The 26,734-nt window shown below is 41.0% G+C and overlaps 1 protein-coding gene across 1 annotated transcript in view; it reads left to right on the plus strand.

Annotated features, from left to right (window-relative positions):
• The window catches only part of LOC132512911 (nuclear RNA export factor 3-like), a 482,492-nt gene that overhangs the window by 22,678 nt on the left and 433,080 nt on the right, over positions 1 to 26,734 (plus strand). Inside the window, exons 3-5 of the mRNA XM_060136950.1 lie at positions 9,385 to 9,499; positions 19,777 to 20,002; positions 23,525 to 23,681. Of these exons, the coding sequence (XP_059992933.1) occupies positions 9,443 to 9,499; positions 19,777 to 20,002; positions 23,525 to 23,681 (440 nt within the window). The 5' untranslated portion in view covers positions 9,385 to 9,442. The remainder of the gene's footprint in view (positions 1 to 9,384; positions 9,500 to 19,776; positions 20,003 to 23,524; positions 23,682 to 26,734) is intronic.

The raw sequence follows: 26,734 nt of genomic DNA on the forward strand, positions 1-26,734 counted from the left end.
TATCAAAGATAAGGTGACGATATGTGTGTGGGTGTATCTCTGGGCTTTCTATACTGTTCCATTGATCTATATTTCTGTTTTTGTGTCAGTACCATACTGTCTTGATTACTGTAGCTGTGTATAGTCTGAAGTCAGGGAGCCTAATTCCTCCAGCTCCGTTTTTCGTTCTCAAGATTGCTCTGGCTATTTGGGGTCTTTTGAGTTTCCATAGACATTGTGAAATTTTTTGTTCTAGTTCTGTGAAAAATGCCATTGGTAGTTTGATAGGGATTGCATTGAATCTGTAGATTGCTTTGGGTAGTAGAGTCATTTTCACAATGTTGATTCTTCCAATCCAAGAACATGGTATACCTCTCCATCTGTTTGTATCATCTTTAATTTCTTTCATCAGTTTCTTGTAATTTTCTGCATACAGGTCTTTTGTCTCCTTAGGTAGGTTTATTCCTAGATATTTTATTCTTTTTGTTGCAGTGGTAAATGGGAGTGTTTTCTTGATTTCACTTTCAGATTTTTCATCATTACTGTATAGGAATGCCAGAGATTTCTGTGCATTCATTTTGTATCCTGCAACTTTACCAAATTCACTGATTAGCTCTAGTAGTTTTCTGGTAGCATCTTTAGGATTCTCTATGTATGGTATCATGTCATCTGCAAACAGTGACAGCTTTACTTCTTCTTTTCTGATTTGGATTCCTTTTATTTCCTTTTCTTCTCTGATTGCTGTGGCTAAAACTTGCAAAACTATCTTGAATAAGAGTGGTGAGAGTGGGCAACCTTGTCTTGTTCTTGATCTTAGTGGAAATGCTTTCAGTTTTTCACCATTGAGGACGATGTTGGCTGTGGCTTTGTCATATATGGCCTTTATTACGTTGAGGAAGGTTCCCTCTATGCCTACTTTCTGGAGGGTTTTTATCATAAATGGGTGTTGAATTTTGTCGAAAGCTTTCTCTGCATCTATTGAGATGACCATATGGTTTTTCTCCTTCAGTTTGTTAATATGGTGTATCACATTGATTGATTTGTGTATATTGAAGAATCCTTGCATTCCTGGAATAAACCCCACTTGATTATGGGGTATGATGCTTTTAACGTGTTGCTCGATTCTGTTTGCTAGTATTTTGTTGAGGATTTTTGCACCTATGTTCGTCAGTGATATTGGCCTGTAGTTTTCTTTCTTTGTGACATCCTTGTCTGCTTTTGGTATCAGGGTGATGGTGGCCTCGTAGAATGAGTCGGGGAGGGTTCCTTTCTCTGCTATATAGTGGGAGAGTTTGAGAAGGATAGGTGTTAGGTCTTCTCTAAATGTTTGATAGAATTCGCCTGTGAAGCCATGTGGTCCTGGGCTTTTGTTTGTTGGAAGATTTTTAATCACAGTTTCAATTTCAGTGCTTGCGATTGGTCTGTTCATATTTTCTATTTCTTCCTGATTCAGTCTTGGCAGGTTGTGCATTTCTAAGAATTTGTCCATTTCTTCCAGGTTGTCCATTTTATTGGTATAGAGTTGCTTGTAGTAATCTCTCATGATCTTTTGTATTTCTGCAGTGTCAGTTGTTACTTCTTCTTTTTCCTTTCTAATTCTATTGATTTGAGTCTTCTCCATCTTTTTCCTGATGAGTCTGGCTAATGGTTTATCAATTTTGTTTATCTTCTCAATGAACCAGCTTTTAGTTTTATTGATCTTTGCTATCATTTCCTTCATTTACTTCTGATCTGATCTTTATGATTTCTTTCCTTCTGCTAACTTTGGGGTTTTTTGTTCTTCTTTCTCTAATTGCCTTAGGTGCAAGGTTAGGCTGTTTATTGGAGATGTTTCCTGTTTCTTAAGGTAGGATTGTATTGCTATAAACTTCCCTCTTAAAACTGCTTTTGCTGCATCCCATAGGTTTTGGGTCATCGTGTCTCCATTGTCATTTGTTTCTAGGTATTTTTTGATTTCCTCTTTGATTTTTTCAGTGATCATTTCGTTATTAAGTAGTGTGTTGTTTAGCCTCCATGTGTTTGTATTTTTTACAGATCTTTCCTGTACTTGATATCTAGTCTCATGCCATTGTGGCCGGAAAAGATACTTGATACAATTTCAATTTTCTTAAATTTACCAAGGCTTGATTTGTGACCCGTGATATGATCTATCCTGGAGAATGTTCCATGAGCACTTGAGAAAAATGTGTATTCTGTTGTTTTTGGATGGAATGTCCTATAAATATCAATTAAGTCCATCTTGTTTAATGTATCATTTAAAGCTTGTGTTTCCTTATTTATTTTCATTTTGGATGATCTGTCCATGGGTGAAAGTGGGGTGTTAAAGTCCCCTACTATGAATGTGTTACTGTTGATTTCCCCTTTTATGGCTGTTAGTATTTGCTTTATATATTGAGGTGCTCCTATGTTGGGTGCATAAATATTTACAATTGTTATATCTTCCTCTTTGATCGATCCCTTGATCATTATGTAGTGTCCTTTGTCTCTTCTAATGGTCTTTATTTTAAAGTCTGTTTTATCTAATATGAGAATTGCTACTCCAGCTTTCTTTTGGTTTTCATTTGCATGGAATATCTTTCCATCCCCTTACTTTCACTCTGTATGTGTCTCTAGGTCTGAAGTGGGTCTCTTGTAGACAGCATATATATGGGTCTTACTTTTGTATTCATTCGTCCAGTCTGTGTCTTTTGGTTGGAGCATTTAATCCATTTACATTTAAGGTAATTATTGATATGTATGTTCCTATTCCCATTTTCTTAATTGTTTTGGGTTCGTTATTGTAGGTCTTTTCCTTCTCTTGTGTTTCTTGCCTAGAGAAGTTCCTTTAGCATTTGTTGTAAAGCTGGTTTGGTGGTGCTGAACTCTCTCAGCTTTTGCTTGTCTGTAAAGGTTTTAATTTCTCCATCAAATTTGAATGAGATCAATGCTGGGTAGAGGAATCTTGCTTGTAGGTTTCTCTCCTTCATCACTTTAAATATGTCCTGCCAGTCCCTTCTGGCTTGCAGAGTTCCTGCTGAAAAATCAGCTGTTAACCTTATGGGGAATCACTTGTGTGTTATTTGTTGTTTTTCTCTTGCTGCTTTTTTTTTTAATTTTTTTTTTGGCGACCTTGCTGCTTTTAATATGTTTTCTTTGTATTTAATTTTGGACAGTTTGATTAATATGTTTCTTGGTGTGTTTCTCCTCGGATTTATTCTGTATGGGACTCTCTGTGATTCCTGGACTTGATTAACTATTTCCTTTCCCATATTAGGGAAGTTTTCAACTATAATCTCTTCAAATATTTTCTCAGTCCCTTTCGTTTTCTCTTCTTCTTCTGGAACCCCTATAATTCGAATGTTGGTGCGTTTACTGTTGTCCCAGAAGTCTCTGAGACTGTCCTCAGTTCTTTTCATTCTTTTTTCTTTATTCTGCTCTGCAGTAGTTATTTCCACTATTTTATCTTCCAGGTCACTTATCCGTTCTTCTGCCTCAGTTATTCTGCTATTGATCCCTTCTAGAGTATTTTTCATTTCATTTATTGTGTTGTTCATTGTTGCTTGTTTCATCTTTAGTTCTTCTAGGTCCTTGTTAAATGTTTCTTGCATTTTGTCTATTCTATTTCCAAGATTTTGGATCATCTTTACTATCATTATTCTGAATTCTTTTTCAGGTAGACTGCCTATTTCCTGTTCATTTGTTAGGTCTGGTGGGTTTTTATCTTGCTCCTTCACCTGCTGTGTGTTTTTCTGTCTTCTCATTTTGCTTATCTTACTGTGTTTGGGGTCTCCTTTTTGCAGGCTGCAGGTTTGTAGTTCCCACTGTTTTTGCTGTCTGTCCCCAGTGACTAAAGTTGTTTCAGTGGGTTGTGTAGGCTTCCTGGTGGAGGGGACTCGTACCTGTGTTCTGGTGGATGAGGCTGGATCTTGTCTTTCTGGTGGGCAGGTCTACGTCTGGTGGTGTGTTTTGGGGTGTCTGTGGCTTTTTATGACTTTAGGCAGCCTCTCTGCTAATGGGTGGGGTTGTGTTCCTGTCTTTCTAGTTGTTTGGCATAGGGTGTCCAGCACTGTAGCTTGCTGGTCGTTGAGTGAAGCTGGGTGCTGGTGTTGAGATGGAGATATCTGGGAGATTTTCGCCGTTTGATATTATGTGGAGCTGGGAGGTCTCTTGTGGACCAGTGTCCTGAAGTTGGCTCTCCACCTCAGAGGCACAGCACTGACTCCTGGCTGCAGCACCAAGAGCCTTTCATCCACACAGCTCAGAATAAAAGGGAGAAAAAGTAGAAAGAAAGAAAGAAAGAAAGAAAGAAAGAAAGAAAGAAAGAAAGAAAGAAAGAAAGAAAGAAAGAAAGAAAGAAAGAAAGAAAGAAAGAAAGAAAGAAAGAAAGAAAGAAAGAAAGAAAGAGAGAAAGAAAGAAAGGGAGAGAGAGAAAGAGAATAAAGTAAAATAAGATAAAATAAAGTTATTAAAAAATTATTAATAAGAAAAAAAAATTTTTTTAAGAAAAAAAATAGACAGATAGAACCCTAGGACAAATGGTGGAAGCAAAGCTATACAGACAAAATCTCACACAGAAGTATACACATACACACTCACAAAAAGAGGAAAAGGGAAAAAATAATAAATATTGCTCTCAAAATCTACCTCCTCAATTTGGGATGATTCATTGTCTATTCATATATTCCTCAGATGCAGGGTACATCAAGTTGATTGTGGAGCTTTAATCTGCTGCTTCTGAGGCTGCTGGGAGAGATTTCCCTTTCTTTTCTTTGTTCGCACAGCTCCTGGTGTTCAGCTTTGGATTTGGCCCCACCTCTGCGTGTAGGTCGCCGGAGGGCGTCTCTTCTTCGCTCAGATAGGACGGTGTTAAAGGAGCAGCTGCTTGGGGGGCTCTGGCTCACTCAGGCCAGGGGGAGGGTGGGGTACGGAGTGCGGGGCAAGCCTGCAGCGGCAGAGGCTGGCGTGATGTTGCACCAGCCTGAGGTGCGCCATGCGATCTCCCAGGGAAGGTGTCCCTGGATCCCGGGACCCAGGCAGTGGCGGGCTGCACAGGCTCCCCGGAAGGGAGGTGTGGATAGTGACCTGTGCTCACACATAGGCTTCTTGGTGGTGGAAGCAGCAGCCTTAGCGTCTCATGCCCGTCTCTAGGGTCCGCGCCGTTAGCCGCGGCTCGCACCCGTCTCTGGAGCTCCTTTAAGCAGTGCTCTTAATCCCCTCTCCTTGCGCACCAGGAAACAAAGAGGGAAGAAAAAGTCACTTGCCTCTTTGGCAGGTCCAGACATTTCCCCGGACTCCCTCCTGCCTAGCTGTGGTGCACTAACCCCTTGCAGGCTGTGTTCACGCCGCCAACCCCAGTCCTCTCCCTGCGCTCCGACCAAAGCCTGAGCCTCAGTTCCCAGCCCTTTTGGACTGGTGAGTGCCGGTCGGCACCGATCCTCTGTGCGGGAATCTCCCCGCTTTGCCCTCCCCACCCCTGTTGCTGTGCTCTCCTCCGTGGCTCCGAAGTTTCCCCCCTCCGCCACCCGCAGTCTCCACCCGCGAAGGGGCTTCCTAGTGTGTGGAAACTTTTCCACCTTCACAGCTCCCTCCCACTGGTGCAGGTCCCGTCCCTATTCTTTTGTCTCTGTTTATTCTTTTTTATTTTGCCCTACCCAGGTACGTGGGGAGTTTCTTGCCTTTTGGGAGGTCTGAGGTCTTCTGCCAGCATTCAGTAGGTGTTCTGTAGGAGTCGTTCCACGTGTAGATGTATTTCTGGTGTATCTGTGGGGAGGAAGGTGATCTCCTCGTCTTACTCTTCCGCCATCTTCCCCCCAGGCTTCTATTGGTCCTGTTTCTGGCTAATACAGATTTTGGTACCAAAAGTGGTTCTAAAGGAAGAGAAATTTAAGCGTGAGTTTTGTGAATTGACCTTGGATTTCTGGAATTGGCTCTCTAATCTGATCAGATTTAAAGGTGCTATGGACTGTATTTCCAGTAGTAAAGAGAGCTCTGATAGTCCATGGTGTGATCTGGGAATAGATTTTACCCAAATGTCTCCACTGTAGACACCTAATCAACCACTTATAAGAAGAAAGGATGTGGGGTGACTGTGTATATGATACTTTCAAAAAGTTTTGCAAAATAACAAATGAGATTGGCTGATTGCTCCTAATGTCACTAGACGAAATGGAGAAAGAAAAGGATGCGCTCAGGGATTGGAACTCCCAGCTCAAGCACTTCATAAATGATCTGTAAGCTTCCATATTTGCCCTGAAGGCAACCATTATTTCCTGTATCCACAAGGTGAGATTGCTGAAAATCAAATGCAAAACCTCATCCTGCGAAAAGGCAAGCCACTGACTGAAGGAAAATATTTGTAAATCATGTATCTGATAAAGGACTTGTACACAGAGTAAAGAATCAAAAGTTGATAAGAAGAATACAGACACACTCACAGATAAATTGACAAAGGATTTCAAGAGATACTTCAACAGAGAAGATATAGTCATGGCAAAGAAACACATGAAAATATGCTCATCATTATCATCATTGAGGAACTATAATTGAAAACTACAATTAGGTACCACTACACCTGACAGGGAATGGTCACGAGGAAAAAGACTGACCAAATCAAGTTTTGGCAAGGTTGTGGGGAATGGAACTCTCACACACTAATGGTGGCAATGAAAATTGTGTGACCACCTTGGAAAACAGTTTGTTTCTTACAATGTTAATCTTTCATCTACCATATGATCCAGCTGTTGCACTGGTAAGGATGTATTTTAGAGGAAGAAGGCATATGTCCATGCCAAGACTTACACACCAGTGTTCACAGCAGCTTTATTTAAGAGAAACCCAATTTGGAAACAACCCAAATGTCCCTCAAGAGGTGAATGAATAAAGCAAATGTGGCATATCCATATACTGGATTACTACCCAGCAATAAAAAAAAAAACTATTGACACATGCAACAAAATAGATAAATCAAAAAATAAATAGGTGTCCAGTTTCTAGCCTGACGTGTAAGGAGCTTCAAAGTCGGCACTCCATCCTAACAAGTAAAAAGCCAAACAAACTGAAAAATCAACTCTTCGCAGATCTATCAGAGACATGAGGTCACAAGGCGAATTTGTCTCCAATATTGAATACAGAGAATACAACCTACCAGAGCAAAAACTCATCAGCAGAGACCTCCGTGGGAACCAGTATCAGTGTAGGAAAACCCAAAATGTAAATGTTGGGGTCTCCTGGAAGCCACTGCCTTTAAACCTGGAGTAGAAGCTCCAGCAGCCATCAGGACACAGATCCTCAGAACCTGCCTCCTTCAGACACCTGCTATGAGCTCGGCCACTGGCATGAGGAGCTGCACAGGGAGAGACAGATTCAGCACATGTTATAATGTCCTTCTCACAAGGCCCATTTCTTCTCCTTTCCTTGTTTGTACCCTAAGAACAAAGTGGAAAACGAATAAGAAGTGGCCTGAATCCATGCAAACATTCATGAGCCTGGAATAACGATAAGGCCATCAGCTTACTCACGTGTTATCATTCAATGTTCTCAGCAATCCTGTGGGTAAAGCATTCTTCTCCCCATTTTACAGAGGGGGGAAGCTGAGGCTTAGAGAGCGTTATTACCTGTGTCAACTACAAATTGGCACTTGCCATCTACCTCTATAAGGATTAAATCAGTTGCCGCTGCAGCTGATTACCTTCAACACCCCCTGAAAGGAATTCAGGGTGGAGATCAGGAATGCGGCACTCTGTGCTCTGAGAAAAACTGGGAGAACAGGTCTTCAGATAGTTAGGTATTTTCAGGAGCTGATTTTATGAGCCCAATTCTTGCATCTCCTCATATCTAGAAAAGCACTAAATTCCTTAATGGTGACCTCTGCTCCTCGTGACTAGCAGTAACCCTCGCGAGACCTGCAAAAAAACCAAATATGTGCTTTATTGCATGTACTCCCCCTTTACCAAAATCACATATATACTGACCTTCCCCCCGCCTACCTCTTTAGAGTAGTTTCTCAGAGCTATCTGAAATGCTGTCTCCCGGGCTATCGTCCTCATTTTCCCCCAAATAAAACTTAACTTGCAACTCTCACGTTGTGCACCTTTTTTAAGTCGATACCTATCTCACCTCCTGTGCCCCTCCTTTAGAAAGAAAGTGGCTCCCGGACACCCCTGGAGCAGGACACCACACTCACTGGGGCCAGGAGGGACCGCAATGGCTTTACCTACGAGACAGCAGAGGCACCAAGCCCCAAAGCGGGAAAGAGGTGACCTGGATGTGGATCCCTTTGTCTCCCCACACACCAGCGTGGTCCAGCCCCAACCAGGGACCCACACCCTCAGATGAGTCCCAAACACCTGAAGGTGGGAGCTGCTCTTTTCCCCAGTTTATGTCTGTCTCCCTTAAAAAGTCATCACGGTTGCCACCATGACGTTAGGTTTCCACAGCAACTGCGATGCGCAGCCCTGTCCTCCATACTGAAATGCCTCCTATGTTGTGGCCATCATTTGCAGTCTTGAGAGGCTGCATCCTCTCAGCCACACAACACCACGGGTTCTGTCATCTGCATGAGGAGCTCTGCACTGGGACATAAAAATCTGTGAATACCCAGCACATGTTTGACACATCCTCATCCATCCATCTATTCATCCAGTTAACAGGCATTAAGACCAAACTTTACACGATCTCTTTGGTTGAGTTTTAGGCTTCTCCAGAATGGAAACAAGGAATTAAAGTGTGGAAAGGCAGGAGTGGTGAGCTCAGTTGTTAAATCTAGGAAGAGATGGCTCCTTCCTATTAAGATTTCAACCTGCTCAAGTTTCTTATAATTGATGATTTTAAAATATGCTTCAAGCCCCATCCCCCCTCCACATCTCTAGTTACTGTCCTCTTTACATAGATTCTCCCCTCGCACCGAAGTTCTACCAAGAATTCTGCACACTCAGTTCACATCTCCCTGCACCTCCCTCCCAACTCTGTCTTCATCCCTCATCTAACAGGGCTCTGTTCCCCGACGCTTCCACTGACATTACACTTGCTAATTCAACCACCACTTATTTGTCATACTTATACTGTAGATCCAGAATGTGGAAATAATTTTTCAAATAGAGACAGATAGGTATTTCCTCAAGAGGAAAGGATTTCCCTTCCACAGGGCAGAATTCAAATACTTGGGTACAGACAAGGAATTACATTACAGGGCAATCAGTTACCGAAAAGTTCAAGCTGTAACATACCTTCCAAGAGTTAGAGTTAGATAACATGAAGGCTGTGCTTTTGACAATTGGCTTTCAAATGACGCACACATTTTCTCGGACATATCTCATAATTTTACTTCATTGAAATGGATTTTGCAAATATGTTAAGTGAAAGTTAGCAATAATTATTTTTATGGTCACTTCAATAACCTTTGTTTTATCTGTTTCTTTCTTTCTCAAGGGATTACCAAGTATGGAATAAAATTGTCTGAAATTATATTGTTGTTCCAGGCTCTGCCATGAAAATATATTGTCTGAAAGCACTGTGTGATATGCCATATTTGGACAATATATTGGTAGGTATAGGGAACTCTTTTGCAGTTTCCTGACTGATAGGTCAAAATTCTCTTACTGCATTGTAGAAATTATGATGCTTGACTTTCTTTTGGGATGTATCCATTAAGTAAGAAAAAATACAACGTACAGAATCCATATACATCAATCCATGTGGATATCAATAAATGTTTGAATTAATAAAGAAATGGGTGATGAGAGTAACTGTGTTTATCAAACAATTCCAAATAATACATGGTGATAGCCTGCCTCTGTGAAGTGAACCTGAAATCTGCCTTCCACCTCTGAGAGTAGGGGAGACTTAGTGACTCACTTCTGAAGAACAGAGGAGGAAAATGGAAAACAGTTACTGTACACTGGAGAAACTGGGCAAACAGCACCTTAACCCACTGATGAAGGTCGACATCTCCAGTGACCCAGTGATGTCACGTGTGTACCATGTCCTCCCAGATATGATGTGACGGGAAGGGCACTTCAACTCTGTGGTATTCTTTCTCAAAACCCACAACCACAGGCTAATCACAAGAAAAATAAGACGCTATGCCTGTACTCCTCAAGACTGTCAGGGTCATGAAAACAGTGTGGCAGTTCCTCAGATGGTTAAACAGAGAGTCACCATATGACCCAGCAATTCCACTCCTAGGTACACAGCTAAGAGCAATGACAACATATTTTTACATAAAAACCTGCACACAAATGTATGTAGCATCATTATTCACAGCAGCCAAAAGTGGAAACAATCCAAGTGTCCATCAATTAAAGAATGGGTAAATAAAATGTGGTGTACTATTTGGTAATAAAAAGGAATGAAGTACTGATACATGCCATAACATAGATGAACATTGAAAACATTATGCCAAGTGAAGGAAGCCAAATATGCAAAAGACCGCATAGTATATGATTCTATCTATATGCAATGTCCAGAAAAAGGCAATTAGTATAGCTGTACCCAAGGAATTCCCCGCTTTACACCCAGACTTCCAAAAGGCTCTTTGTTGTGGCTTTTTGCCACAGCCCCTCCCTCCCACTTTCCTGTCCTGCAATGTTCGAGTTGCAGTTCAGGCTTCTGTCACCAGGTGGCACTAAAGAACCGCCATTTGCAAATTTCTTACAAATAAGTTTATTCAAACAGCAACGAAAAATACAGTACCTTCCCTTAACATTCAGCCTATGAATATATGTACAGAATGATTCTAATTCTGTCTGAAAACACTGGTAGGTGTAAATGAAGATTGTGAAAGCATATACTCCAGAGCTTGCACACGATGGAACACCAAGTGGCAGCAGCGAAACTTGTCAGTTGGTGGGCAGGCAAAGGGCAGGAAGGAGGTGACTGAGAGAGGTTGGGGCTTTGGATCGTGGTGTGGGCAGCCTGCACAGTAGTCTTCTGTGTCCTGACAGGGGATGACAGAGTGTGTGAGACAAGGACTAGGCAGCCTGTACAGCCTGTAGGGTTATGGGGGTTAACACGTGTTCGCTGGTAGGAACCCTCTGTAGAGTCCACAAAGTACATCAGCAGACATTAATGAGGGAAGAGATAAATCAGTGCACGCGACATAGATTTGCAGTCAACAGCAGATGGAACTGCTTCAACATAAATAGAAATTCTCCAAATAGAACTGCTATCATAGTAAACAGTTTCATATTTTACTCTTTCCAAGTACACGCTTTTTCACTTAAAAAGAACAAAAATGGAGGTGGATATGATGCCACCTGACATCTGTCATCTTCCTCACCCAGAAGGGTTGCTGAGTGAGTACCCGCGGGGCCACAATAGCAGGGAATGTGATCCGACCATTTCTCCAGCCCTGGAAGCCCATCTTCTAAAAGGGAGGCTGCTCTGTGTCCTCTAGGGCGGGTGAGGGCAGGAGCCTCATCCCGTCCTGCCACTTACTGGACAGGTGACCTAGGCTCTGTCAGCCTGAGCTTGGGCATCTGTGACAGGGGACTCACGATACCTGTGTCACAGAGCTGTCCTGAGGGGTGAATGAGAAAACCTGCCCAAAGTATATGGCATACTGTAGAACTTCAAAGGCTCTTTAAAAAAGTCAACACTCAGTAGCAGGGGCTGGCTGAGCCTTAGGGCTAAGGCAGGCACTGTGGAAAGGTGTTTTTCATTGTTTCTCCTAATGAGCATATAGATATCTTTATGAAGGAAGCAAATCTCTCTTTGGTATGCCTTGAGTTCAAAGTTTTAAAGACAGAAGGATCTCTAGCTTCTTGGGAGACTCAGAAGCTCCTAAGAGCTGCCCAACATCGTGCCTCTGAGCAGACCCTAACCCAGTTCCCCACTCTGGGAAGACAGGCTTGCCTTTGACTCACCTGGTGAGCTCAGTGAGAGATGGCACCAGGGCAGCAAGCCGTAGTGTTTGCCTAACTGCTGCTCCTGGACTGCTGCGCATGTTAATACGTTTATAGGAAAATTCTGAATCCGACCCACAGCCACCAGGACAGGAGTCCTCAGATCATGTCACCCCAGAATTTCAGCCACCCGCTGCCTCCCTGAGAGGCAAAAATCCAAGAAGTACTAGCGTTGTTGGACACAATTGTCCATTCTTTAACTATTAATAACTAAAAATTTATATTATAATCCATCCTGTTTATTGAAAGTGTTTCATTAACTCTATTGTGAAATAAGAAGGTAAGAAGATAAGGAAGGAAATGAACATGTAGGAAAATTCAAGGGTTAAATCTGAGATGAGATTGCTCCTTCATATTAAATTTTAAACTTGCTCAAACTTCATGGCGTTGAAGATTCAACAACAACAACAACAACAACAAAACCCTCTTAGGGCCCCTAATCCTTATGCAGACACAGGTGTCTCTCTGTCCTTCTCTCTCTCTCCCTCTTCCCCTTCAAAGTATAAGTTCCACAAAGAGAAATGATTAAGCTTAGCGAGGAAGGCATGTCAAAAGGCAAGACAGGGCAAAAACTAGGCCTTTTGTACCACACAGTTAGTCAAATTGTGAATTAAAACGAAAACTTCTTGAGGGAAATTAAAAGTGCTACTCCAGTGAACACACAAAGGACAAGAAAGGAAACCAACCTTATTGCGGATGTGGGGAGAGTTTTAGTACTCAGGAGAGAAGATGAAAGCAGTCACAACATTCCCTTAAACCAAAGCCTAATCCAGAGTGAGGCTTTAATTCTCTGCAATTCTATGAAGGCTGAGAGAGGTGAGGAAGCTGCAGAAGAAAAGTTTCAAGCTAGAATAGGTTGGTTCATGAGGTTTAGGGAAAGGAGCCATCTCCATAACATCAAAGTGTGAGGTACAGCAGCAAGTGCTGATGTAAAAGCTGCAGCAAGTTATCCAGAAGATCTAGCTAAGATAATTAATGAAGGTGCCTACACTAAACAACAGATTTTCCATGTAGACAAAACAGCCTTATATTGGAAGAGGATGCCATCTAGGAATTTCATAGCTGGAGAGGAGAAGTCAATGCCTGGCTTCAGAGCTTCAAAGGACAGGCTGGCTCTCTTGTAATGGGCTAATTCAGCTGGTGACTTTAAATAGAAGTCAATGCTCATTTACCATTCTTAAAATCCTAGGGCCCTTAAGAATTATGCTAAATCTACTCTGTGCTCTATAAATGGAGCAACAAAGACTGAATGACCGCACATCTGTTTACAACATGGTTTACTGAATATTTTATGTCCACTGTTGGGGACCTACTGATCAGAAAAATAAAGAATTATTTCAAAATATTACTGCTCATAGACAACTCACATGCTCACCCAAGAGTTCTGATGTAGAGGTATAGTGAGACTAATGTTTTCATGCCTGCTAAAATTACATCCATGCTGCAACCCATAGATCAAGGAGTAGTTTTAACCCTCATGTATTGTTATTTAAGAAATACATTTCATAAGGCTATAGCTGCCATAGACAGTGATTCCTTTGATGGATCTGGGCAAAGTAAATTGAGAATCTTCTGGAAAGGATTTACCATTCTAGATGTCATTAAGAACATTACTGGTTCATTGAAAGATGTCAAAATATCCACATTAACAGGAGTTTGAAAGAAGTTGATGGATGACTTTGAGGGATGCAGGACTTTAGTGGAAGAAGTAACTGCAGATGTGGTGGAAAGAGCAAGAGAATTAGAAGAGGAGCCTGAACACGTGATTGAATTGCTGCAATCTCATGATGAAACTTTAACCGACGAGGAGCTGTTTCTTATGGATGAGAGAAGAAAGTGGTTTCTTGAGGTGGAATCTACCCCTGGTGAAGATGCTGTGAAGATTGTTGAAATGACAACAAAGGATTTAGAATATTACATAAACTTAGTTGATAAAAAAAAGTGGCAGGCTTTGAGAGGACAGACCCAATTTTTTTTAAACATGTTTATTGGAGTATAATTGCTTTACAATGGTGTGTTAGTTTCTGCTGTGTAACAGTGAATCAGCTATACATATACATATATCCCCATATCTCCTCCCACGTGCATCTCCCTCCCACCCTCCCTATCCCAGCCCTCTTGGTGGACAAAAGCACCGAGCTGATCTCCCTGTGCTATGTGGCTGCTTCCCACTAGCTATCTATCTTACATTTGGGAGTGTATATATGTCCATACCACTCTCTCACTTCGGCCCAGCTTACCCTTCCCCCCCCCGTGTCCTCAAGTCCATTCTCTACGTCTGCGTCTTTATTCCTGTCCTGCCCCTAGGTTCTTCATGACCTTTTTTTTTTTCTTTTAGATTCCATATATATGTGTTAGCATACGGTATTTGTTTTTCTCTTTCTGACTTACTTCACTCTGTAGGACAGACTCTAGGTCCATTCACCTCACTACAAATAACTCAATTTCGTTTCTTTTTATGGCTGAGTAAATATTCCATTGTATATATGTGCCACATCTTCTTTATCCATTCATCTGTTGATGGACACCTAGGTTGCTTCCATGTCCTGGCTATTGTAAATAGAGCTGCAATGAACACTGTGGTCCATGACTCTTTTTGAATTATGGTTTTCTCAGGGTATATGCCCAGTAGTGGGATTGCTGGGTCGTATGGTAGCTCTATTTTTAGTTTCTTAAGGAACGTCCATACTGTTCTCCATAGTGACTGTATCAATTTACATTCCCACCAACAGTGCAAGAGGGTTCCCTTTCCTCCACACCCTCTCCAGCATTTAGTGTTTGTAGATTGTTTGATGATGGCCATTCTGACTGGTGTGAGGTGATACCTCATTGTAGTTTGGATTTGCATTTCTCTAATGATTAGTGATGTTGAGCATCCTTTCGTGTGTTTGTTGGCAATCTGTCTATCTTCTTTGGAGAAATGTCTATTTAGCAGACCCCAATTTTGAAAGAAGTTCTACTGTGGGTAAAATGCTTTCAAACAACAGTGCATAGAAATCGTTTCTGCCAAGGAGAGTCCATTGATGCAGCACACTTCACTGTTGTCTCATCTTAAGAAACTGCCACAGCCACCCCAACCTTCAACCACCACCACCCTAATCAGTCAGCAGCCATCAAAACTGACACAAGACCCTCCAACAGCAAAAAGATTATGGCTCACTGAAGTTTCAGATGATTGGTAGCAACTTTCAGCAATAAAGTATTTTTTAATTACGGTATGTACATTGTTTTTTAGACTTCATGCTATTGTACACTTAATAGTCTACAGTATAGTGTAACCATAACTTTTATAAGAAATGGGAAACCAAAGCACTTGTTTGATTCACTTTATTGCAATATTTGCTATGTTGCTGTGGTCTGCAACCAAGCTCACAATATTTCCAAAGTATACCCGTATCTATAATTGAGGCAAGGCTGAGTGAATCAGTAGGAAGAGTAAAGGCCTCGGGTTCAGAAGACGTGGGTTCCAGTCTGGAATCAGCCAATGAGTAGGAGCATGACATGGGGCAGTGTGGGACATTAAGGTCCCAAACCTCAGGTTCCCCATCCCGGGAGTGAGGATTCTTCCCCTCATAGTGTCCTTGTCAGGATTTATTGAAATCACAAGACAGTGAAGGTCACAAAAGTGCCTTAGTCTCAGCCAGGCCTGAAATCTGAGGCTCGGTTTCCTTATCAGTAAAGAATGAGTCACAATATGGAGTTTGTAGTCATGTCAAAAGGATTAAGTGTTATGTGTAGATTAAAAGATAAGCCAGTGTCCTATTATGCACATAATTAATGAGAATATAAAAATGATGATAACTCATCCTGGGTTAATGGAACGTTTTGCTTCCTTCCTTAATTTTTCTTTTACTATTTTCCAAATTCATTTAAATGTTTTGAAATATATTTAAGAGTATTCCATGCAGCAAATTATTCAAAAACTTTCAAACCTGGAATTTTACCTCTGGAAGGTTCATTTGGTCTTTGCCATGCAAAACTATGCCTGCTAAAAATCACAGCCTCTCGTTGTAGTACTCTCATGGGCTCTTGTAGAGGAAGGAGCATCAATCCACAGCCTCCTCAGCTTCTCTGAACTGCACGTTCCAATTGCTGTCTGTGGAAGAACTCTGCATTTCCGTTGCTGAACTGACCTGTGTCCCCAGCATCCCTCTCAAAAGTGGCAGAGAGAATCTGAGGCAACTCTTCAGACAAGATATTTGAAAATTTCAGCATCTTAAGTCCACTGTGTGATGCTACAGCCTATGAAACATTGTGAGCTCACAGTCTTTGGTCCCCTTTCACATGAAACATGTGTCTGGAGATGGTAAAGGTGGTGGAGTTACTAGATGCCTCGTGGTAATCACACCAGTAGGGTATGTCTGAGACTTCTCACGTGAAGTGAAGTTTAAGCTGAGATCTGAGCCTAAGGAGGCTTTAGCCAGCAGAAGAGGAGAGGGTGGAGACTAGCCAGATATAACAGGAAGGAAATACCCTGTAACCTGGTTCATCCATTTGGAAAATCCAGAGTGGCAATCCCTTACCCAGAAGTTTGTCACGCTGGGAAAAACTTTGTGAAACTTAACAGGACAGTTGTAGAAAGTACCTGAACCCCTTCTGCCCTCCTTGCTCCCACCTCAGGCCTTTACTGACCACCAGCCCTCTAAGAGGAGTCCTATATTATTACTATGATTTCTATCTGTGAAACCATAGAGAAGAAGAAAGTCGTTAGGTAAAACAATTTGAGTATGATTTTATTTTACGTGTTCTTCCACCACTCACTATGCAAGCAACTTTTAATAAATTTTTCTTTCCTCTTCCCAAATTTTCCACTGGAGGAAATTCAGAAATTGGCGGTCCATGATAACTGGTGAACATATTGTCAACCAAGAAATGCAGAAGGCTGCAGATAAGAAAAATAGCTTTTACTTAGGGTCTTATGAATTATAATTTGTGAGGCACTGATTTGAGTAGCAACTCAAATGTGCTCATAGGGAAACAAAAATGGCAAGAGTTTATAAAGGTGACATATAAAGACATTCCAGAGAAGTTATATAGGTTATCTTTACAGAACTATGATTGGTGCTGGCAGGCATTCAGTCACTTGAGGCACCAGATTGGTCGCCATGCTCTGGTCTCCAGGGAATAACGAAAACAAGTTCCAGTCGGTCTCAGGTTGGCCAGGTCAAAGGTTTATGTTGCATTTGGGGGTAGAAATATGTAAGTCCTACTTCCTTACTAGCCTCCTGGCTCCATTTTCAATCCCTTTGACTTAAGTAACCACATTTTGTTGTCCATGGTCCACGTGTCTAGAATTGCAGCTTAGACATCACTCAGCAGGAATCTTTGGAAGGATGGAGGGAGCCAGTTCTCATTCAGAGTGACATTTCTGGAAGATTTTGTGGCAAATGAAGCATTAAGGGTAGCCCACGTACATTAAAACTAGTGGCAAAAACATTTCTTCTGCCTCTCCCTCCCAACTATGATGGGCAACCTATATGTGTGTAATTGAGAGACAAAAGTAATGTGAAAAAGCATATAGATGTAGAAATATACCGTTAATCCACACACCTATTATTTTTGTAGTGAAATTCCCAACCAGGTATGTACTACTATGCTATAAAATTTTACATCAGTTATTTTTCTGATTTCAAACTGCTGTCTTTATAAACTAATGAAGTGCAAGAATGTGTATTAGAGAAAATATTTTTCTATATTATTTTCATCTTGTTACAGAGCAAGATGTACATCCTTGATAGTTTAGTTTATATTCCCCAGATATATTTCTCTGTGTACAGTACTATATAAACAGGTTTACATGATATGTATATTCTTCCAAATTTTTCTCACAGTATGTATACACTTTTCCTCATGTTATGTATGTTTATGTGCATATGTAAATATATGTACACACTTACATATTTTTGTAATTGTTTTTTTACTTGTTTAATCTTTATGTTTGTGATGTATAGATCTTACTTAATTTTTTTCGATAGACTTTGAAAGACACTCTTACTACTAATCAGATTTATGTACGAGAATATTAAACATTTGCTTATAAAATATTTTTCCTATAATTTGCATTCCTTTCTATGTGACATGTTTGTTTGGGATTGACAAGGTTTTCTTTTTCTAACTTCCCTTCAATTTCTCAAATAAATTTGTAACAGATAAAAGGTTTTTTGGGTCACATATGCAGTTTTGAATTCCCCTGGTGTCAATGCCACGCAGATAGGGTACTCAAACAACCCTCTCACCCATGTCTTGGTCTTGGAAGTTCATGATGGAGATAAAATACCCTCCCTTAAGCCTGGAGTGCCACAGGGATTGAACTGTCTGGGGGCGGGTGTGCTGGGCATGTGGGGCCCAGGTAGAAGCAGAGGAAAGTTAACCTCCATGGAGGGGAGAAAATGATCCCCTCCATGGGATCCCCTCCATGGGAGGGAGAGGCAGAAGAAATGTTTTTGCCACTAGTTTTAATGTACGTGGGCTGCCCTTAATGCTTCATTTGCCACAAAATCTTCATTTGCCACAAAATGATGACTTACAGAATTATTTTAGGCCAGAAGCACTTTACATGGTATCTCCTATAAGCAAACATATGTTCAAATATTTTGGTCTAAAGCCCTTTTCCATTGTGCCCTGAAACTCTCAAGGATTTTTTTTTTTTTCGGTACGCAGGCCTCTCACTGTTGTGGCCTCTCCCGTTGCGGAGCACAGGCTCCAGACACGCAGGCTCAGCGGCCATGGCTCACGGGCCCAGCCGCTCCGCGGCATGTGGGATCTTCCCGGACCGGGGCACGAACCCATGTCCCCTGCATCAGCAGGCGGACTCTCAACCACTGCACCACCAGGGAAGCCTTGTTTGTAGATTTTTTGATGATGGCCATTCTGACTGGTGTGAGGTGATACTGTCATTTGCTCTTTGCCATCTGTATGTCTTCTCTTTTTTTTTTGCGGTACGCGGGCCTCTCACTGTTGTGGCCACTCCCGTTGGGGAGCACAGGCTCCGGACGCGCAGGCTCAGCGGCCATGGCTCACGGGCCCAGCCGCTCCACGGCATGTGGGATCTTCCTGGACCGGGGCACGAACCCGTGTCCCCTGCATCGGCAGGCAGACTCTCAACCACTGCGCCACCAGGGAAGCCCACCCTCAAGGCTTTGAATCTAGAATTCCCAGTGGGCTAGAATTCCCAGTGGACTAGTATTTGATGCTACCCTATGTGTTTCTCATTTTCTTTTCTGTCGTAGCTGCATTATTTTAAAGTAAAAAAATCCATGAAAATTAAAGCAATTTCTGTACTGTCAAAAGAAAAAAACTAAAAGCCTGGAAATTTGGGAGACAACATTTCAAACATTATTACAGATTTTGTACTCATGTGCAAGAACCAAAATGATTTCTGTTAATCAGTAGAGAAAGGGACAAAAAATTGCAAATAATTCGCCTAAGAAGCAAAATGCTTCTCCAATAACCTCTGGAAAGATGACAAACTATTAACTGAGGAAATGAAAATCTGAAGATGTCATAATAAGTGAAAAAATGAATTTGCATAAAATTACTTATGTAATTGCAAACTTTAAAAAGAATATGTATAGAACTACATAACTACACAAATGCTTTAAGTCAGGTATTCACATCACCTAAAGGGAAACACATCTGGAAAATGTGCACCAATCCTCTTACATTGGATATCTTGGGTATTTGTGAGTCAGGGCGAGGGGATCATGTAGATGGAAGGTGCAGAATGATTTTATTTTCTAAGTATACATTTTTAATGTTTAATATTTTGTGATTAGGCTAATTTGTTGAGAGGAACACTCGAAAATATCGAATAAGCAACTAACAAAAAAGTTCACATATATTTACCATGTTATCAAAGAGTTCACATGACACTTTCATAAAAAATAAAAAATTTCAATTTTTTTTTTTTTTTTTGCAGTATGCGGGCCTCTCACTGGTGTGGCCTCTCCCGTTGCGGAGCACAGGCTCCGGACACGCAGGCTCAGCAGCCATGGCTCACGGGCCCAGCCGCTCCGTGGCATGTGGGATCTTCCCGGACCGGGGCACGAACCCGTGTCCCCTGCATCGGCAGGCGGACTCTCAACCACTGCGCCACCAGGGAAGCCCCAAAATTTCAATTTTTGACTTGACAGTTTATCTGTGTGGTATGTGCATTTCTGTCTTACACTTCTTTTACCCCCAAATGTTCACACACTTATGTGCAGATTTTTCTTCACCTCTCTCAGTGGCTGGACTTTTCTCAGGGCATAGAGATCCAGGAAGGGATTGTGGACATGGTGTGGAAAATTCCAGAAAGTAGTGGAAAATTCCAGAAATGTCTAACTGATGCACTGGAGCCCAATCTCCTCTCTCCTTCCCTCTGCCTTGAAACCTCTCTGGTCTGGAACTTTCAGAGCTACAATTCCGGCTCTGACCACTAGGAGTATCTATCTACATTGAGGACATTTTTTTTTTTTAAAGGAAAATACATGATTTGTTTTCTTTTACTGTCATTACAGTGACCCACAAAACTCTGCTTGCCATTTCGATTATAGTTTTCAGGTCTGTTCTTTGTTGTTTGGTTCTTGTATTTTTTTTTTTTTGTTTTTTGGTATTATCTCTCTGAGGTGGGCTGAGGTTAATTCCAGCCATTTGACTATTTTCAGAAAATTCTGTTACTTTGTACTAACTTAAGACAATCTCCCACACTACAGCAATAACTTAGTAAATCTGTGCTTGGAGAAGTCATCTTCCATTCCGTGGAGCTCAATTTCAGTCTCTGTTTCCCCAGGTAGCATCTGAATGACCCTAGACAAGCTCCAGCACCTCAGTAAGCCTCAGCAACCTTGGAAAGTTGGTGATTCTGATATCAGAGTCCCCTTGTGAGGAATTCATGAAAGAACAGAGGCAATGTAGCAAGTACAGAGTCTGGCCTACAGCTGGCACACAGAGTTATCTGGGTTTGCAGAACGAAGGAACACAATGTAGTGTAGCTGATCCAGAGTCTGGCATACAGAGCTCCCTGTGTTTGTAACCAGAAGTATCAAGGTCCCCTAAGCCTCCTGATTCCAGATGGCCTCCTCTGCAAGGGTGGTACAGTTGGAGAGAGTGCCCTGGGTGTTAGGCTGGTAGCAAACTCAGGGGGCAGTAATTACAGGACGTTAAGTCTCCTCTGGCCCCCAGGGCTCTCCTCCTCTGTGCCCTTGGGGAAGGGACTTCCTGTTAGGACTCCATCTTGTTTGTGTGGCTCTGACAAAGTGGTTTGGGGCTTGCACTCTCCTTCTTCGGAAGCCCTTCCTGATATTCTCCAAACCTCCAGCTCCAGACCCACAGATTCTCTTCACGAGCAGCCTGTGAGGAGGGTGGTGACAGATCACTGCCTTCAGGCCACCCCATGGGTGAGTTGGTCAGCATGAGACCTTGTCCTCAGATCCCCACAGGGCAGGAGGGGTTCTGGGTTCCCTCCCTAACCCCAACCCACAGGACCCCCAACAAGCTGACCCCCCCCTTTAGAGAAGGCATGCAGAGGGCTCAGGCTCACTATTTCCCACTCTCTTGAGGAAATGGGCCAGGTGGGCTCTGACACACCCGTCCTGATTCCATGTGGAAAACCTCCCCTCTTATGGAAATGGCCATGGCTGAGGTGAATTATTTCCCCTGGCTGAGAAAAAGGCACAAGTCATGTGATCTTTTCAGGTCTAGGATTTGGAGAGTAGGGAGGGTCACCTAGGTGGGCGTGGGATTGTGTAAACTAATATCCCTTGGATTTATACGAGGTGGGGGAGGGGCAGAAAACCCACCATTACCACTGACTATTACATTAACTAGTCAGGGTAAATTGTATTAGTCCATAGAAGCTTACTGAGGCTTGCTTTGTTGCCCAGCATATGATCTATTCTGGAATGTTCGATGAGTAGTTGTTATGTGCATTGTTCTATGTCAATTAAACACATTTGTTAACTTAAGTAACATTTTGAAACCTTCTCCCTCTAGCTGAGTTTTTGTCTGCCATTTTGTGCATCACTCAGTGAGCTGTGTTAAAATTTCCCACTGTGACTGTGAATTTGACCATGCTCTATTTCTGTTAGATTTTGCTTTGCATATTTTGGCTCTATTTTAGGACATGCATACAAATTTAGAATTTTATATTAATATCTCCTTATTGCATTGAACCTGTTATCACAAAGAAATCTCCTTCTTTCTCTAGTGATGCTTTTTTCTTTAAAGTGTACCTTTTCTTTTACTAATAGGGTTATACAAGCTTTCTGTAGGTTACTGTGGAAAAGGTATACATTTTGCCATTTTTTTTATTTTCAACTTTTCTAGATGATTAAAATTTGCATGTGTCTCTTTTCAGGAGCATTTGATGGAAGGTTTCTTGTCCAGTCTGATAATAGCTGTCTTTCTATTTGGAATACTAATCTGAAATTTTTAATGTAAAAGTAGATGTAATTTGGTTTATATATACTATCTTACTGTATGTTTATTTTTGCCCCTTCTCAGTTCTTTTGCCTTTCCTCTCCTTTGAAATGATTAACATTTTATAACTATTAAATTGTTACCTCATGTGGCTAGGTAAACATTCTTTTGCCATTCTTGTAGTGTTTACCCTTCAGATTACAATGTACATTTTTGCCGTTTCAGTCTAATGTTAGTTAATTAGTTCTTTAAAACTCCTCAGACAATTAGGGGACCTTGAGACACTTTGATTCCATATACCCTCCAAATTTATTGTCATGCATTTTCCTTCTCTCTGTATTTAAATCCCCAGAAGAAATTACTATCATTGTGTTATATAGTCAACACTCATTTAAATTTGCCTACATATTCACAAATGTCATTAGTCTTTCTTTCCTGTATCTATGTGCCTCCACCTGGGAGGATATTTCTTCTGCCCAAAGAAGAGCCTGTAACATTTCTTTGAGTTTGAGTCTTCTGGTCACATATTTTCCGAGTTTTTCTTACATGATGATGAAATGAATGCATATTTTAGGACTGTTTTTCCTTAAAGCATACTTTATCTCCTATTACAATAATACTGTTACACTGAGTTGATATCTTGCTACTTTTGGAAACTTCTCAACCAAGATCTCTTCAAATACCACTTCTCCACTCTTCCCTCCCGTTCTTTCCGGGACTCACATTAACCATGTGTTAGGTATGTTCACTGCATCTCCTTTAATTACCTCCCCCTCGCTTTTGGTATTCTCCATGTTATGTCTCTCCAGGCTCCATTCTGGATCTTTTCATCGGACCTATCCTTCATATGTCTAATTCTTCCGTCAGGCAGGGAGGTCACCTTTGACCCTTGAACCATCACACCAGGGTAGATTTCAGGGTAGGTTTTATTGTGTCCCAAGAGCCGAGCAGAGAAGAAAGAGTTAGAGATGAAAAGCCACTTGTCCCAGGTCACATAACCGATCCAAGCAGAGCAGGGACTAACATCACAGACTAAACGCTGGGTCCAGACCCTTTCCTCTGTGCTTGTTTTCTTCTTGGCTGTGAATGCTGCCTACCTCTCATTTCCTGAGAAGCAGAAACACAGTGAAGTTTCTAAGCCTTTTTTAAGCACTGTGATACATTTCTCTTTAGATTATAAAGCCAGTGATATTTCTTCATTAGCCATGAGAACTTTCCCAGGAATTTTTCTGGTACTGGGCCCATTGATGTGTTGTTCTCAATTTCAGAGAACATTGATCAAGTGAACACTTTACAAAGAAAAGCAAGATGCCGGGGTATTTACCGAAGGAGACACAACTATTGGTCTCAACAGGCCACTTCCCAGCAGCAGCAAGATAGAGAATCACTAAGAAGTGATGCTCACGTGGACATCCAAGCAAGATAGTAAGTGACGAGGCAGCATGGCTGACCAGTATCAACCAGTGAAAAACAAAACCTTGTAGTTAAATATGTCATTCTTCTCTCTAACCTGGAAGAGTGAGGAATGATGGGATCAGGTTAACGGTTGAGCAGTCTTTATTGTAGCTCTGCTATCATTGGCGAAAATGTAGGGAAGACTTCCCAAGACTATACGGACCACTTTCTTCTCTCCACTTCCCCACAGTGCTCCCTATGCCTGGAGGGAGGTCTCACACCAACAACTATATGTTGTGGCCCAGAATTATTTCACATATCACTCAAACCCATTATCCAGAACTAGTCACATTTATGGCCCCGCCCAAACCAAGGGGATAAAGCAAGAAGTACAGTTCTGCCAGGGTCCTGGAACAGGGGAGAAATGGAAACACTTGGCAAACAGGACCACTGACTGCTGTATGCTGCAACTGAAATGCAGAGAGATTGAGTACTTGCGTAAAGTCACATGGACAGTACGGGACAGAGCAGGATTTGAATCCAGGCAGGTATGTTTTCAAAGTCGATGTTCTTTACATACTCTTTTCTGAATTGTATGCTATTCTCTTAAATGAAATACATATATAATCTTGACCCCTGAACAACACGGGGGTTGCTGACGCCAACCCCTTGCACAGTCAAAACTCTGCAGATAACTTTTGAGTCCCCCCAAAACGTAACTACTAATAGCCTACTGTTGACTGGAAGCCTTCCCGATAACATAAACAGTGGATCAACACATATTTTGAGTGTTATATGTGTTACATATTGTATTTTTGCAATAAAGTAAGCCAGAGGAAAGAAAATGTTATGAAGAAAATCATAAGGAAGAGAAAATACATTTACAATACTGTGCTGTATTTATTGATACTGTAAGTTTGCATCATCTGCTTACAAAATGAATCGTCTGTCCGTCAGTACACACATCAATAATGTCTTATATGATACAAAATATTCTAGATGTTATATGTACTACTAACACTAGACGCCAAAAGTAGAAAGATCGGGTGGAAAAGGAATTCATATTTTTTTTACAGGTATAGGGATTCGTGCACTGATAACGAAGAAGCAGCAATATGATTGCTTTATGGTTGTCTACTGGGATAGATACCATTTCTTCATGCAAGCCTAGACCATACACTAATGAATGAATCATTATAAAACTTTTATTGCATACAGTATCACAGTCACCTTCATAATACAGCATTGGAAACATTGTTATACTAAAAGAAACACATACCTGTGGTGATGATAGGCTGGTGTGTAGTTTCTCCAATTATGAGAGAGACAGAGACAGAGAGAGACAGAGACACAGAGAGACGTACTGTACGGGTATGTAATTTTTTGAAAGCAAAGTTATAAAACAGTAAGAAAACTAACACGTCATTAATTTTTTATTAAATATCACTCACCTATGCCTGTGTAAGGATAGGCTATCCACTACAATACCTGTCTTGTACACAATGTTCCTCATGTGTATGTTTTATACCTTTGTTGAAAAAAATGCATGTATAAACACACCCACGCAGTTCACACCCTGTTGTTCCAGGGTCAGCTGTACTTATAGTAGAGATCCTATTACTTCAGTGCTCCAGTTCCCTCTTCCTTAATCATCTGATGTGCCAACAGTGGAACTGAATACACATGGTGGCAGTGGCAGCACTGCAAAGCTGTGGGCCTCTTCCAAACAGATGAATGGCTTGGATACTTGAGTGTTCATTATATTCAAACATAAAAATTAGAAAATAAAACCTGGTGGTAGATGAAAAGCCTGTTCATGGATCATTTACTTTATAAAAATTAATCTCATGTCTTTCCACTCTTCTCAAGGAAAAATAATAAAAATAAGAACAGAAATTAATGGAACTGATAACAGATATGACAGAGACCAACAATATAAAAATGCCAGCTGCAAGCACTTTAGAGAGACAAGATAATAAGGAAACATCTGGCAACAAGGGTCAAGAAAATTAGAGATATGGCACGGAGAAGCCACTCTGAAATGAGAAAAGCTGCCACACTTTCAGTTTCAGCAAAGATTCAAAAGATACAACAGTGTTATGGAAAAGATATGCTGATAAATTTAAAATTTAGAGAAAACAGATCAATCCCAGAGAATAACACGATTTTCCATGCTAAAGAAACAGAAAATCTTAATATTATTAAACGTATTCTTGACAAAGAATACACAAGAAGGCAAAATTATTAGCCAATCTCAGTTGGTTACACAAATGCAAAACGTATACATAAATTAATAGCAAGCTAAATCCTGCCATGGCGAAGACAGGAAACACAGTATGACAAAGTCGTGTTTAGTCCCAAGCATGCCACATTGGTTTAACATTAGGAGATCTGTGAAGTTAATTTAGCCCATTAGTGAAATAAAGGAAGGAGGATTATCACAAAATATTCAGTAAAAAAAGGCCTACAAAAATTGAAACAACCAATCAGCAGTAAAACTGACAATAACAGGAATTCTCAGCAATTCATAAATTGAAAGATGTTTCTTTAGACTGACAACAGATATTAAAAATAGGGTAAACTACATCAAACATCATACTTAATAGTGAAATGTTGGAAGCATTCCCTTTAAAATCAGAAGAGAGACAAAGATGACTTACATGACCACTTTGTTTTAGCATCATACTACATCTCCTAGGTAGTACAGTGAGCCAGAATGTATATATGCATCTATACACATGGGAATTAATAAATGTGTACAAGGGAAAATAAAGCTGTCAAGATAACATAGTTACCTTCATGTAAATTCAAGAGACGCTAAGGAAACTAAGATTAATGATAGAGATTAATAAGTTTGTTGAGTATAAGACTAATATACACAAAATAATTGTAACAAATAGAAAGTACCATTTCCATTCGGAATATACCATTTACAGAAGCAAAAATTATAACGTTCTATAAAATCAACGATGAATCGGATTCCATTGGCAACTCTTCTGACATACATGAACACTCATAAGCTTTCCTGTTCTTTAGTGACCAAAAAGCTAAAAACATGAAACCAGTGTGTGATGAAACCAGTG

The sequence above is a fragment of the Lagenorhynchus albirostris genome, chromosome X (assembly GCF_949774975.1).
Source record: "Lagenorhynchus albirostris chromosome X, mLagAlb1.1, whole genome shotgun sequence".
Lineage (NCBI taxonomy): Eukaryota > Metazoa > Chordata > Mammalia > Artiodactyla > Delphinidae > Lagenorhynchus > Lagenorhynchus albirostris.